Here is a 15773-nt window from a genome sequence, read left to right on the forward strand (position 1 = left end):
GTCCTCTTTTATTCTTTGCACGCCCATTGTCCTTCATTCCTCAAAATATCTATCTATATCTTGATACCTATAGGTGTTTTTGTTCATGTACACAGTTTTGTTCTAAATTCTGGGAGGTGAATAAATGATATGGCAGAGGTAAATGCCAGGACAGAAACAACAATCTACCCAGCAATTTACTCCTCTTCTACCCCTCCTCCCCTCTCCCTGACTGAAACCAGTACCACAAAGTCCTTTGACTAAGAGTTTTGCAGAGAAAACCTGGACTGGCCACTGTTGGAAGAAGGATACTGGACATGATGGATCACTAGTCTGACCCAGTATGGCTATTCTTATGTTCTTATGACAGAATTATTACTGTCTGCTAGAATATCCATACACCTCAAGGGCAGCCTGACATCCTGCAATTGACAGCCACTGAAACCAACTTTTCCTTTTGTGAATGCCAGATCATATGGTTCTCTAGGGAGACCAAATGAAATACTGGAAACTGATGTCAGCAGGGCAACTAGGTTTACTCTAGACAGACACCAATAAGTCCACAATCACTGCATACTCTAATTCCCCATACTTAAATTCCATGGTCAACACCAGTACATGTGCAGCACTGAATATACATAAAGCAGATTGGTTGTTGCTAAACATATAAGTATGTTTGAATACTGGGCTGAATAGTTCTAAGGTTGCCAGTATTGCTTACATGAAAAGGAATCATCTATAACCTTCCATCGGAGCGTGATCTCCCTCAGAGCATCCAGTATGGTAGCAGGAGAGCAAATGAGTTTGGGCTGCAGTTCTGGATGTACATCACTCAGCAAACCACAACTAAGGAGTATGTTGGAAATCACACAGCACACCAAGATGATGTCAGCTAGTTTTTCAGGTGCATTTGTAATGCTTTTCCACCAGCATGACCCAAGCAGTGGAAACAGTTATTTAGAACCTAGATGGTCTGCTGTATAGCTGGCCTAGTTGTGGTGTGTGTCTTGACTTTCTCTCTTTAGGCATACCTGGCATTGGGGGGGGGGGGGGGGGGGGGGAAGGGGGGAGGAGGAGGGGTCAGCAGCCATGGTTTCAATCCATATCCATTATCTATCAAAGCACAATCATTAGAAAATGTTTACATTTGTGTTTATATGTGTTCATTTGATGTGTGTGTTAGTGTTTCTTTGTGTGTATGTCTGTATATTTTTCCAAACATTGTGAAAAGGTCCGCTCTTATTTTCAACTTAGCCTGATAGCCGAGATGACACCTACATAGATGCAATGGAATGCCAGGTGCCTTACTCGAACCCCCCACCCAACCCCCCAGCATTCCTCCTTTTCTTTCTATATGTTTGAGATCTATGCAGCGTCATAGGTGGCTCACAGTATCAACCAACGCCAAGCTGGACATCAGCTTAAGATGTGCTTTGTTGCTGTCCAGGCAAATTTATATCTCCTTCTGTGCCTCCATGTACAGCAATAGCACCACCTTCCATGAAGGCTTCATTATTATGCTTCTGTTATTTATTAGGATTTTATTTATCACCTTTTTGAAGGAATTAATTCAAGGCAGTGTACAGCAAGAATGTGGACCCTCCCCCCATAGAATTCTCTCTTATTTGTGAGACAATTGTTTTCAAAGAGAAATGTGCTTCCCCAGGCAATAAACAATTGTGCTATGTGTGCAGCACTTATCCAGAAGCCTTTCCCTCTGTAAAACTGCATCCAAGTGCCCAGTTGGACAGAATATAGGAATCCTGGCAGCTCCCTGGATATTCAGGATCTTCGCAGGTGTATCACATACAACCTGGATATTCACATTCACCATCACAATGGCATACCAAAAAATTCTGACATCATCTCCTGCCATTGTGCCCGCTGCTAGTCCCAGACACAATTTTTTAAGGCTTGCAGTACCTTGTTAAAATGTCTAGAAAAGAATGATTGGTATATTCCAGAGGCAACTCCACCTACATTCTAGAATGATCTGTTGCCTAGTATGGCATGCCCACAAACTGTGACAAGACCTGTATCACTGTTCCTATAAGGACAAACTTGCCCTTGTGCACAAATGGCAGATACGCACAAGTCTCTCCTCTGGTCTAAGCAATTGTCCCGTCTGTGGCCGTGACAACCCTCAGACTTACCCTGTTTCTGGGAGTCAGTGTCTGTGCTGGCTTCTGCTTGTCTCTGTGTCTGTGTCTGTCTTAGGTTCTCTCTGGCTCTGTGTGCTGATTGCCCTACTGAACCTCACCTGTGTGGGCTATGCCTCTTCCAAGATGGCTGCCGCCTCTTCCTCTTTGCCAGTATCCAAGATGGCTCCCGCTGTTCCTTCCTATGGGATGACTGCTCTGTGTGTCAAGCCTCTGTTTGGTTGCAAGGTGATTGCTGCAGCTGTGGCTCTGGTGTTGAAGGGCTTTATTAATCACTTGAAGACTACAGTCCTGGCCTTTGCATCTCATCTAAAGGTCCTGGTGTATAGAGTGCTCTGTACACAGTTTCAGTGTTTGCTCTGTGTGAGTTTCTATGTTTGTTTAGACTAGCTAGCTTAGGCACCGTGTGGCTTGTAGCCTGTGTATAGCTTTGCTAGTGCTCTGTGATTTGTGTAGACTAGCTAGCTTAGGCACCGTGTGGCTTGTAGCCTGTGTATAGCTTTGCTAGTGCTCTGTGTTTGTGTAGACTAGCTAGCTTAGGCACCGTGTGGCTTGTAGCCTGTGTATAGCTTTGCTAGTGCTCTGTGTTTGTGTAGACTAGCTAGCTTAGGCACCGTGTGGCTTGTAGCCTGTGTATAGCTTTGCTAGTGCTCTGTGTTTGTGTAGACTAGCTAGCTTAGGCACCGTGTGGCTTGTAGCCTGTGCATAGCTCTGCTAGTTCTCTGTGTTTGTTTCCAGTGCATGACTAGCTAGCTTAGGCACCGTGTGGCTTGTAGCCTGTGCATAGCTCTGCTAGTTCTCTGCGGTTGTTCCTAGGGTTAGACTAGCCGCCCTTGCTAGCCACTATCCCAAGACTGTGTTTGTTCCTAGTGTTAGACTAGCCGCCCTTGCTAGCCACTTTCCCAAGACTGTGTTTGTTCCTAGTGTTAGACTAGCCGCCCTTGCTAGCCTCTATCCCGTGTTTGTTTCCAGTGCATGACTAGTTAGCTTAGGCACCGTCTGGCTTGTAGCCTGTGCATAGCTCTGCTAGTTCTCTGCGTTTGTTCCTAGTGTTAGACTAGCCGCCCTTGCTAGCCACTATCCCAAGACTGTGTTTGTTCCTAGTGTTAGACTAGCCGCCCTTGCTAGCCACTATCCCAAGACTGTGTTTGTTCCTAGTGTTAGACTAGCCGCCCTTGCTAGCCACTATCCCAAGACTGTGTTTGTTCCTAGTGTTAGACTAGCCGCCCTTGCTAGCCACTATCCCAAGACTGTGATTGTTCCTAGTGTAGACGAGCCAGCTTAGGCACCGTCTGGCTTGTAGCCTGTGCATAGCTCTGCTAGTTCTCTGTGTCTGTTCCTAGTGTTAGACTAGCCGCCCTTGCTAGCCACTATCCCAAGACTGTGATTGTTCCTAGTGTAGACGAGCCAGCTTAGGCACCGTCTGGCTTGTAGCCTGTGCATAGCTCTGCTAGTTCTCTGTGTTTGTTCCTAGTGCAGACTAGCCAGCTTAGGCACCGTCTGGCTTGTAGCCTGTGTAAAGCTTTGCTAGTGTTCTGCGTTTGTTTCCAGGGCATGACTTGTTAGCTTGGGCACAGCTTAGTTGTTAGCTGGTGTATAGTCTTCCAAGTCTCCTGAGTTTGCTCTGTGTATGTTCCTGTGTATGACTGGTTTGCCTAGGTATAGCGTTCCTATTAGCCTGGTACAGTTTACTAGTCATTGTGTTGATTCCTGCCGACTGCCAGAGCCCGGACAGTCCCTGCTTGTCTGCCTTGCCTTCGCCTAGGTGCCAGGGGGCACTCCTGGATCTTCATTCCTGCTGTTCCTGTAAGTCCTACCGGCTGCCAGAACCTTAGGGCTCAACCCTCGGGGAAAGGCAGTCAAGTGTAGGTGAAGCCTAGGTCCAGGGTGTTCCAGTTCCGCGGGTTCCGCTCCAGTGTGTTCCAGTCCAGCGGGTTTCACTCCTGTATGTTCCAGTCCAGTGGGGCCACTCCAGTGTGTCCAGTCCAGCGGGCCCCACTCCAGTGCGCACCCGTCCGGTGCGTTCCAGTTCCGAGTGTTCCGGTGTAGCACTCCAGTCCGGAGTTCCGGTCCAGTCTTGTTTCCTCTCTACCTGGAAGGTGATTTTGCCTGCCACTGCCGCTCCACGGTAGTGGCCTATGGACTCACAAACCACGCGCTCCCGGGGAAGAAGCCTGAAGGTATGCCAAGGTCCTCGAGAGCGCGGCAAGCGCGAGAGACGCGACAGCAATGTTGTCCTGGCTGCGGAGCCTCATAATGATAGTCCAAGCATGGGCTGTTCGATAGCCCTCTCTCTTTTTACCTTCTGCCTCATTTCCCTGGTCTCTGTGCTCTCTAGCTACTCTTTCATCATTTTCTCCTGCTCCAGCCCTCAGCTGGTGCAGATGCGCAAAGAACAAATTGCAGATAATTCACACTAGCACAAAATATTTTTGACACAAAACACAAACTACAGTGCTGCTACTATACCATGTGCTCAGTTTTCCAGATTTCTGTACACGTTTTTGCAGCTGGGTTAAATAGCTATGACCTCATCACCTCATAATTATAATGAACAGAGGTCCCGATGCACAAAGGCAGCCATAAAATATGGCTGCCTCACTGAAATTTAGTGAATCGCTAACAGCCAGTGATGCATGGATCCCTTTTGTGCATCCTTGCTGGATGCACCATATGGTGTTTAGCCATGCCCAGTGTATCCCAGAATGCACTAGGCACGGCCTTGGATCTACCATTTTGTTCCAGGCAGGCTCGAGGCAGGAACCGTTGCTCCTGCCCTCCTGCCTCCACCTTGTTGTAAGGTACAGGGAGGGGTGGGGGTCGGGTGCGGGAGGGAGGGAGGGCGGGGTTTGGTCCATTGAACCACCATAGAAAAATTTTTAAAAAGGTTCCAGGTCACCAGAGGTGGTGGTGGTGGTAAACATTTTTTTAAAAATTCAGGGCGGGAGTGGGGGGGTGCCAGGATGTGAGAGGTTTGAAGAACAAGCAGACAGCCTTTATATCTTCCTGCTTGTGCTCTCCCCTCTCCGACCGCTCCAGAGCAGCCGTTAAATTTGCTCATTAAATTAAGGCTACTCTGGAGCTGTGCATCCTATGGAATACACGAGAATACTAATGAGCTCATTTACAAGAGGTTCTCGGTGGCTGCTAACGGCACATGTTAGAGCCACAGAAAACCCCTTTCTGCATTCCTAGCTGCATAAATGTTTGCTTTAGACTGCCTAGAACCAGTCTAAAGCAAACGTTAATAGTAAGGTAACAATACTCTGGGCCAGATGCACAAAGTTTATCTGTACAATCCTTTGTGCATAAATTTTGCATGTGCTAAACTTCCTCTCTGCATAGAACAGTTGCAATTACATATATAATCATACACAGACATCACGCTAACTTCTGCGCTAAGCATACCACACATCACAGCATCAAGGCCTGAGTGTGTTACAAATTGGAAGTAGAATGAGGAAGAGATAAAAGGAAAAAAAACACAACTCTGTGAAAGACCGTAATATTTCATTAAATGTTGTCAGCTGGAATCCATTTAGAATGTGTTAGAAAGTGGAATCTTCTCTTGATTAATTTCCTGAAGTTTAGCTTAAATACTCCTTAGAACATCTTCAGGCAGTATATGTTGGAGGGACTTAATATTCCAGAAAGGTATCCCTTTGATCTCCAAAATTTACTAACTCCCACTTTTAAAAACAGGTAGAAGAAAAATCTGTCCAGTCTACCCGAGGTCATATAGCTCTTAATCTTACAAGTCTGTTGGAGACTTCTACTGAAGAAGTTGCTGTGCCTGCAACTTTGAGAACTTGGTTCTGGACTCTGATTGAGATTTCCTTCTCAGAATATTTTTCCTCAATAGAGAAGTATTTTGCCTAGGACTGCACACCAATTAAAAGTTTTAATCGCACGATTAATTGCATAAAGCGTCTCACCCCATCATATTTCTTCCTCTACAGTGCAATATATAGAAAGTACATGTAAATTCTCATATCTGACATACTTCAATTACTAAACTAAAAATACAATGATTTATCATATCTTTGTCTGGTCATTTATTTTCTAATCATCTCATTCCGTCTCTGGTTCTGCTTCCCTTTGCTTCCAGCACAGTTCTGTGCTCTGAACGCTTGTTTCCAGGGCCTCCTGTTTATTCACTATTTCTTGTTTTCTCCTCCACTTCCTGCCGTATATCCATCTTTTATGTTTAGCTTTCTTCAAATTTTTCTTCCTCCTCAAATATATCTTGTTTCCATCTCTTCCCTTCCCTTCCATTCATAGGCACCATCTCCTCTTGTCTCGTTCCCTTTCCCTTCCTTCCATAGGCACCATCTCCTCCCGTCTCTCTTCTCTTGATGTGTTACGTGCAGCTGGGGCTTCGGCAATTGCAACAGCTGATATGTGGGACTGGCCATGCCACAACACTGCTCATATGCCCAGATTCTGCCACTATGCATAATCAGCAGCTAACATGGGATTTTTACTCTGCTGGCTAGATTTTCAGTGTGGTGATGTCTAGTGCAGGTCCCTGAACTATCAGCTACTATCCAGTAAACCCACACCTGCTACTTAGAAAAGCTTAGTAAACATTACTCCTAATTTATTAGGATGCTGCAAAAACTTTTGTGCGCTAAATTGATTTAATACATGTTCAAAAAATTATTAAACAAATTTTCAAGCACAAAATTACATAACATACAAAAAAAGTATTCAAAGGTTCATATAATTTCAACTAATTAAAAGAAAAAAAAAATAAACTCTCATACAATATAATCCAGTGTATGATTTGGAAGAAGCAGAGAAAGTGCAATAAACAATAAAGAAAAAAAAAATCACACATTACTGAGTCTAGCAATTCTGATGCTTGGAATGCTCTCCCGCGGGAGGTGGTGGAAATGAAAACAGTAACGGAATTCAAACATGCGTGGGATAAACATAAAGGAATCCTGTTCAGAAGGAATGGATCCTCAGGAGCTTAGCCGAGATTGGGAGGTAGAGCCAGTGGTGGGAGGCGGGGCTGGTGGTTGGGAGGCGGGGATAGTGCTGGGCAGACTTATATGGTCTGTGCCGGGGCTGGTGGTTGGGAGGCGGGGAAAATGCTGGGCAGACTTATACGGTCTGTGCCAGAGCTGGTGGTGGGAGGCGGGGCTGGTGGTTGGGAGGCGGGGAATAGTGCTGGGCAGACTTGTACAGTCTTTGCCCTGAAGAGGACAGGTACAAATCAAGGTAGGGTATACACAAAAAGTAGCACATATGAGTTTATCTTGTTGGGCAGACTGGGTGGACCGTGCAGGTCTTTTTCTGCCGTCATCTACTATGTTACTATGTAATCTCCCCCCCCCCCCCCCCCCCCACAACGTGCACTCTGGCATCTTTTTGTCTCCTGACGCTTACTCTTCCTCCTCCTCCACCAGCGACTCTTCAAACTTGCCTGTACAGACAGCAGCACTAAACACATGCTGCTTCTCTCTAGCTGAGTACTCTCTTCTCCATCTTGCCCACAGAAAACAGGAAGTTTCATCACAGGAGGCAGGACGCTAGAGAGGGAAGGCTCTAGCTAGAAAGAAGCAGCATGTGCTTAACGCTAGAGAATGACAAGGGGACAAAGTTTGTCCCCATCCCCGTGAGTTCTGTCTCAGTTCCCACCCCATCCCCGCAGGTTCTGTCCCTGTCCTGTCTCCATGGGCTCTGTCCTCATTTGCAGAAGCCTCAAACAATTATGATTTTATATTTAAATATTTTTATCAAAGTATAAAAAGGAACAACATGTGTACAACTGCTGTGTATAAATTATGGGATAGGAGGAAAAGTCCTATTGTGGATTAAAAACTGGTTGAAGGATAGGAAACAGAGAGTGGGGTTAAATGGGCAGTATTCACAATGGAGAAGGGTAGTTAGTGGGGTTCCTCAGAGGTCTGTGCTAGGACCGCTGCTTTTTAACATATTTATAAATGATTTAGAGATGGGAGTAACTAGCGAGGTAATTAAATTTGCTGATGACACAAAGTTATTCAGTCATTAACTTGCAACAGGATTGTGAAAAATTACAGAAGGACCTTACGAGAGTGGGAGACTGGGCGGCTAGATGGCAGATGACGTTTAATGTGAGCAAGTGCAAGATGATGTATGTGGGAAAAAAAGAACCCGAATTATAGCTACGTCATGCAAGGTCCCACGTTAGGAGTTACGGACCAAGAAAGGGATCTGGGTGTCGTCGTCGATAATACACTGAAACCTTCTGCTCCGTGTGCTGCTGTGGCTCAGAAAGCGAATAGAATGTTGGGTATTATTAGGAAAGGTATGGAAAACAGGTGTGAGGATGTTATAATGCCGTTATATCGCTCCATGGTGCGACCGCACCTTGAGTATTGTGTTCAATTCTGGTCGCCGCATCTCAAGAAAGATGTAGTGGAACTGGAAAAGGTGCAGTGACGGGGACTAAAATGATAGTGGGGATGGGACGACTTTCCTATGAAGAAAGACTAAGGAGGCTAGGGCTTTTCAGCTTGGAGAAGAGACGGCTGAGGGGAGACATGATAGAGGTATCTAAAATAATGAGTGGAGTGGAACAGGTGGATGTGAAGCGTCTGTTCACGCTTTCCAAAAATACTAGGACTAGGGGGCATACAATGAAACTACAGTGTAGTAAATTTAAAACAAATCAGAGAAACGTTTTCTTCACCCAACGCATAATTAAACTCTGGAATTCGTTGCCGGAGAACATGGTGAAGGCGGTTAGCTTGGTAGAGTTTAAAAAGGGGTTAGACGGTTTCCTAAAGGACAAGTCCATAAACCGCTACTAAATGGACTTGGTAAAAATCCACAATTCCAGGAATAACATGTATAGAATGTTTGTACGTTTGGGAAGCTTGCCAGGTGCCCTTGGCCTGGATTGGCCGCTGTCGTGGATAGGATGCTGGGCTCGATGGACCCGTGGTCTTTTCCCAGTGTGGCATTACTTATGTACTTATGTAAAAATAACAACAAGCAGCTATAATAACCTTCCTTACCACCACCCTCTAATTTCTACTACCCCAAGGAATCCTAATCCACCCTGTTAAAATAGCCAGGGGTACAAAATACAACCCGTTCTGTATGCCCTACAGGGGAGAAATATGCCCTATGAAGCACTGTTATGATTTTTTAATCTGTGGATGAATAAGAGGTCATCAACATTCTCAGGTTTCAGGCTAGCTCCCCTGTCTTCCACAGTCCTTCCTGCAATAGAAGATGTCTTCTTAGATGTGCTGGTAGCAGGATGTATTTATTTATTTATTTGTTGCATTTGTACCCCACATTTTCCCACCTATTTGCAGGCTCAATGTGGCTTACATAGTACCGTCAAAGGCGTTTGCCCAGTCGGTGGATAACAAATACAAAGTTGTATAGTGATCGTATGAGGTATAAATGGTGAGTCGGAATGGATGAAGATTGCATGATGTCCTGTTCGATCATAGTCATGCTGTGTTGGTAGGTGAAGAGGGTTACATGGGGTCGTTGGGGTAGGCCTTTTTGAAGAGGTAGGTTTTTAGTGATTTCCTGAAGTTCAAGTGGTCATGGATTGTTTTCACAGTTTTTGGGAGCCCATTCCATAGTTGTGCGCTTATGTAGGAGAAGCCGGCTGCGTAAGTTGTTTTGTATTTCAGTCCTTTGCAATTTTGGTGGTGTAGGTTTAGGTAGGATCTTGACGATCTGACTTTATTTCTTATTGGTAAGTCTATAAAGAGGCATATTTTCAAAGCACTTTGGGAGGCTAAGTTCCATAGGTTTCTATGGAACTTTAGGAGGCTAAGTGCTTTGAAAATGAGCCCCAAGGTCTGTCATGTATCCTGGGACTAAGCCGTACATGATTTTGTGGACTAAGGTGCAGATTTTGAAGATGATCCGTTCTTTGATTGGGAGCCAATGCAACTTTTCTCGGAGGGGTTTGGCACTTTCGAAGCGTGTTTTGCTGAATATCAGCCTGGCTGCTGTATTTTGGGCGGTCTGGAGTTTTTTTTAATGAGTTGTTCTTTGCAGCCCGCGTAGATTCCGTTGCAATAATCTACATGGCTTAGCAGATGAGCCAGTGAAGATGCCGAGGTAGATCGAAGAGGGGAGAATTACCTGGCTACAGGCAGGTAGGGACAGTTGCTGGATCTGGGGGCGGGAGAGATGTGGCTGCCATTGAATTATTTTGATGGGCCAGAGCCAAGAATGGGTGGGCATGTGTCCACCCCACACCAGTGGGCGTATCTACTGCATTCACTTATTTTCATTTATTAATACTTCTTTACATGATGGATTGGATCCCTTTTGAGGAAACTGTGGCCTTTCTAGGGTTACCAGTTATGTATTTCCCTTGTAATGTTTTTATCTTTTTCTTATGTATGATGGTATACCCCTATTTTCTAATACATATCCTTTGCTGTATGTACAAAATGAATAAATATTAAGAAAGTCATTTACTAACAACAAGTACTAACACTGTTAGTGCAGTGTCAATTTTGTGCATTAAACAGTTTACTAATAATGTAGGTGTATGCATTAAGCAAATGACCCTCTAAATGAATAAACGGGCCAAAAAAAATTGTTCCATGAAAATATTTGCTCCAGCAAAACTGTGACAAAGACCCTTTTATCCAATATACCAATTACTACAGATCATCCTTAAAAGTAAAATGTACTAGATAATTCTGACAAAAATTGCTAAATATCTGCAAGCTGTGTAATTCTGAAACTGCATTTTTCACCGCACAGGTTACATTTCCTGCAAAAGAGGACATATGTTCAAAAGAATTCAAGCAAAGCCTAAAGCAAAAGGTCCTGTGGGAGCCCTACAACAAAATATTTTGTGGCCACAGAATGTGGAGGCTACTTTGACAATTCTCCCTCCAAAAATCTACTATGTTATGTTATTGCCATTTGCTTTAAATGGGAAAGGGTAAGCGATTGGTACACCGCCTTTCTGTGGTTACAATCAAAGCAGTTTACATATTACATACAGGTACTTATTTTGTACATGGGGAATGGAGGGTTAAGTGACTTGCCCAGAGTTACAAGGAGCTACAGCGGGAATTGACCCAGTTCCCTTTGTTCTCAGGCCACTGCAACTAACCATTAGGCTACTCTTCAACTTAAAATAAACTTACTGATCCCATCTCCAATGCACTCATTTACCTTCCAGCTTCCTTCTGAATCTTTTGCACCCCCATGCATTCTCACACCCTTCCCTGAGCATCCCATGCACTCATCCAACTTTCCAATCCTTCCAGGCCTATATCAGAATAGAAGATAGGTGCACCTACCCTCTGCAACTTTTCAAAACTTTTTTATAATGACTATGATAAGTAGTAGTAGTAGTATCAGGAGGGAGGCATGTTCTCGTGACGACTAGGGAAGGCAGCAAATCAGTGCATTAAACCTATCCCCCCTTCCCGCTGCTTCTTTGCCTGTGCCAACACTGCTTTTGTACTCCTCAAACCAGTTTGGCTTCCCCACTATCCAGCTTTCTATCCTAACATAGCTGCTTCTGTGGCTCCACATTGCTAAATCTTAGTGACAGTTGGGCAAAGCTAAAGAAATGGCAGTAATGGAAAGAAAGGGGCTCCAACAGTGGGAAGAGCTAAGGACCCCCAAAAAGTCACTGGTAGCTGTATTTGAGAAACTGTCTTAGATCAAGCAGTAAAATTATGGCAAAGAAGCAGATTTATTTTAATACCGATATTTTATTGTAATATAGTTTGTATATTTATACTGGTCATAAATCCTTTATAAATATAAAATATAGCCTAATATTACCACACTACAGAAAATTAAATGGTGAAAAATTCTCTGAAGAAGAGACGGCTGAGGGGAGACATAATAGGGGTATATAAAATAATGAGTGGAATGGAACAGGTGGATGTGAAGCGTCTGTTCACGCTTTCCAAAAATACTAGGACTAAGGGGCATGCGATGAAACTACAGTGTAGTAAATTTAAAACAAATCGGAGAAACTATTTCTTCACCCAACGCATAATTAAACTCTGGAATTCGTTGCCGGAGAACGTGGTGAAGGCGGTTAGCTTAGCAGAGTTTAAAACTGGGTTAGACGGTTTCCTAAAGGACAAGTCCATAAACCACTACTAAATGGACTCTTCTCTTCTCTATCTACACCTCTTCCCTAGGCTCACTGATCTCATCTCATGGCTTCCAGTATCATCTTTACGCTGATGACACCCAGCTCTATCTCTCCACACCAGACATCACCGCAGAGACCCAGGCCAAGGTATCGACCTGCCTATCCGACATTGCTGCCTGGATATCCAACCGCCACCTGAAGCTGAACATGTCCAAGACCGAGCTCCTCGTCTTTCCACCTAAGCCCACTTCTCCTCTTCCCCCACTCTCTATCTCAGTTGATGGCACCCTCATCCTCCCCGTCTCATCTGCCCGCAACCTCGGGGTCATCTTCGACTCCTCCCTCTCCTTCTCTGCGCATATCCAGCAGACTGCCAAAACCTGTCGCTTCTTCCTTTTCAACATCAACAAAATTCGCCCTTTCCTCTTTGAACACACCACCCGTACTCTCGTCCACGCTCTCATCACCTCTCGTCTCGACTACTGCAACTTGCTCCTCACTGGCCTCCCACTCAGCCATCTATCCCCCCTTCAATCCATTCAGAACTCTGCCGCATGTCTCATATTCCGCCAGAACCGATATACTCATATCACCCCTCTCCTCAAGTCGCTTCACTGGCTTCCGATCAGATACCGCATACAATTCAAGCTTCTCCTCCTTACTTACAAATGCACTCACTCTGCTGCCCCACCCTACCTCTCTACCCTCATCTCCCCCTACGTTCCTGCCCATAACCTCCGGTCACATGACAAATACCTCCTCTCAGTACCCTTCTCCACCATTGCCAACTCCAGGCTCCGCTCATTTTGCCTTGCCTCACCCTATGCCTGGAACAGTCTTCCTGAATCCCTACGCCAAGCCCCCTCCCTACCCATCTTCAAATCCTTGCTTAAAGCTCACCTCTTCAATGCTGCATTCGGAACCTAACCTTTCGAACATATAGGTTGCCCCAATCTGTCTGACCTATCTGATTAACTGTACATTTGTCTTTTTAGATTGTAAGCTCTTCGAGCAGGGACTGTCCTTCCATGTTAAATTGTACAGCACTGCGTAACCCTAGTAGCGCTTTAGAAATGTTAAGTAGTAGTAGTAGTAGACTTGGAAAAAATCCACAATTCCAGGAATAACATGTATAGAATGTTTCTACATTTGGGAAGCTTGCCAGGTGCCCTTGGCCTGGATTGGCCGCTGTCGTGGACAGGATGCTGGGCTCGATGGACCTTGGTCTTTCCCAGTGTGGCATTACTTATGTACTTATGAACATCATTTGCATCTTTTTTCTAGTACATTTGCTCACTAAAATTCTCACCTATTTTTCATAAGTCTGAGCTCCCGTTTACGTGTTGCTTCTTCTGCTAGCTGCTGAGGACTGTGCAAAGTTCCTGGTGATGCAGCCATTACTACTCCTTGTGGCAAAGCTGTAGTTGGAGTACGAATCTGATAGGCTGGCATGTCTCCAGTGGCAGCTGTAATATAAAACAATGTTTCATAAGCCAAGGTATTTGTAGTTAAAAATAAAAGAGAGTAAGTAAGGGCTATTTCTCTAACACCTATATATAGGTACCCAGAGGCACATTCTATAAAGGAAAGTAGATGCCTACTTTCCTTTATTGAATACTAGTGTAATTGGGTACATACATGTGTACGCACTTAGGCATGAGCACTTAAGCCAGTCAACTGCTGGTTTGTGTGCACCTAAGTTCAAGTGATACATATACAGCTTATAGTATTTTATTTGATGTAAATGTGCATCCTGCCTACCTGTAAAATATGCGTTATTGCAAATATATGCATATTTATAGCATAGTACATATATGCACATATATGCTAGTGTTATGAACATTTATGCGCATAACTTACATGTAAATGTTAACACCTATTTTATACAATTACCCCAGTAATAAAGGACACTTGGTTGTCACTTCATTTTTTGTTTTTGTATATTTTATCAGAGGGATTTAGCCAAGTAATTTTCTAGCATCTTGTTTCAGAAGCTTCTTTTATGTTAATTACGCTTTTCTATTTCACTGGCCTCTTCTTTATTCAGCACAGATATGAAAAAATGCTTTTCAAAGGCAGAAAAATGAGGTAGGCCAAGACCTGACTAAGTTTTTTTTTATCCCATATAGCATCTGCAACTAAAGAGTATGAGGAGGAATGGGTCATAATGGCAGAGGACAATATTTTTGGCCCTCCTTCCCTTCCCTTATCCAGAAAGGTGTTCGGTTGCCTCTGTTTTTCTATTGAAAATGAAACTATTATTGAAACTCACTCACAAATCAACAAAACCAAACAAGTTGATAGTACTTTGCTATATTGCTGTACTCTTCATATACAGCACCATACATCTAAAACCGGGGTGGGGAGGGGGGGGGGGAGTACAATTTAATGGTTATATGACATTTTGGTGCTTGTTTTCAGATCCTGCACACCCAACTGATTTGCACTGTAACCTGAATCTCAAAGATACTAATATTTTAAAGCTAGTGTCTCTGTTTGAGGGGTTGAAGCAAAAAGCTACTGTGGGTGAATGTACACCAATCCAAGCCATTTCTATCATTGCTTTAATCCAGCATGCCAAGGAGGACAGAGACCACCTCCCCTTTGCATGGGCCCATGAAATAAAACAGATTTCCTGAAGGTGTTTGTTACTTTCAGGCAATGCAAGAGCACCCCACACACATCCAATCCAAAACTTGTAGACCGCACTAATCCCAACAAGAGGTTCAAGGCGGTTAACATCTTAAGATACTCACAGATAACATAAGGAATTACATCAATCAGTAATGGAAACATAAAAGACATCAACCTGCTTCCATTTTTGTACTCTCAGAAAATACCAAGCAAAATCACAAGATTCACATGGAAAGGAGAAACCACCACAGGCAAAAGGGAAGGCACTGTGTGAATGGACACCAAAATCGCTGCTAAGTATAAATAGGGATCTCTACATGAGAGGACATGCAACTAAGAGACTCACCTGGCCAAGCAGTTAGCCACTAGAAACACAGTTTTCTTTTCTGTTGTTGTTTAAATTTATTTAACAACACATTTCGTAACAACAAAATACAACCCACAGATTACGCAACTACAAAAAGTCCTATACTGCAAAAAGTACCAATACTCTTAGGCACAATGCTACGGGGAATATAGGAGACAACAATACTCTACACCCCCCAACCAGCTGAGGAGGTGACAGGGTAAAAATCATAAGAGCAGGTCCAAACAAGTAGATGGATCAAGCACCCAGCCGTTGCTTCCATTTAATGTAGGGATCCTAAACTCGAAGAAAGTTCACCAAGTGATTCTGCTGAAGGGCTGTGAGGGGAGACATCCTGTAATTAACGCCCACTTTAGTTAAAACTTGCAAGAAGAACAGTGATCATAACATGATCAAGTTTGAGCTACTATCTAGGATGAACCCGCAAAAGAAATCTAAAGTAGCTGCATTTAATTTTCGAAACGGTGACTATAATAAAATTAGGAAAATAGTTAAAAAGAAACTAAAAGGATCGGCTCTAAAGGTTAAGACA

At 44.0% G+C, this 15773-nt stretch overlaps 1 protein-coding gene across 10 annotated transcripts in view; it reads right to left on the reverse strand.

Annotated features, from left to right (window-relative positions):
- CREM (cAMP responsive element modulator) overlaps positions 1-15773 on the reverse strand; it is a 443843-nt gene that overhangs the window by 137069 nt on the left and 291001 nt on the right. For all 10 annotated transcript variants that reach the window (XR_003941665.1, XR_003941662.1, XR_003941664.1 and 7 more), the window contains one exon: positions 13550-13706. Coding sequence is in view for 7 of the 10 variants with exons in the window: in XM_030198982.1 (XP_030054842.1) it covers positions 13550-13706 (157 nt within the window). In the remaining 3 variants the exon portion in view is untranslated. The remainder of the gene's footprint in view (positions 1-13549; positions 13707-15773) is intronic.

The sequence above is a fragment of the Microcaecilia unicolor genome, chromosome 1 (genome assembly GCF_901765095.1).
Source record: "Microcaecilia unicolor chromosome 1, aMicUni1.1, whole genome shotgun sequence".
NCBI lineage: Eukaryota > Metazoa > Chordata > Amphibia > Gymnophiona > Siphonopidae > Microcaecilia > Microcaecilia unicolor.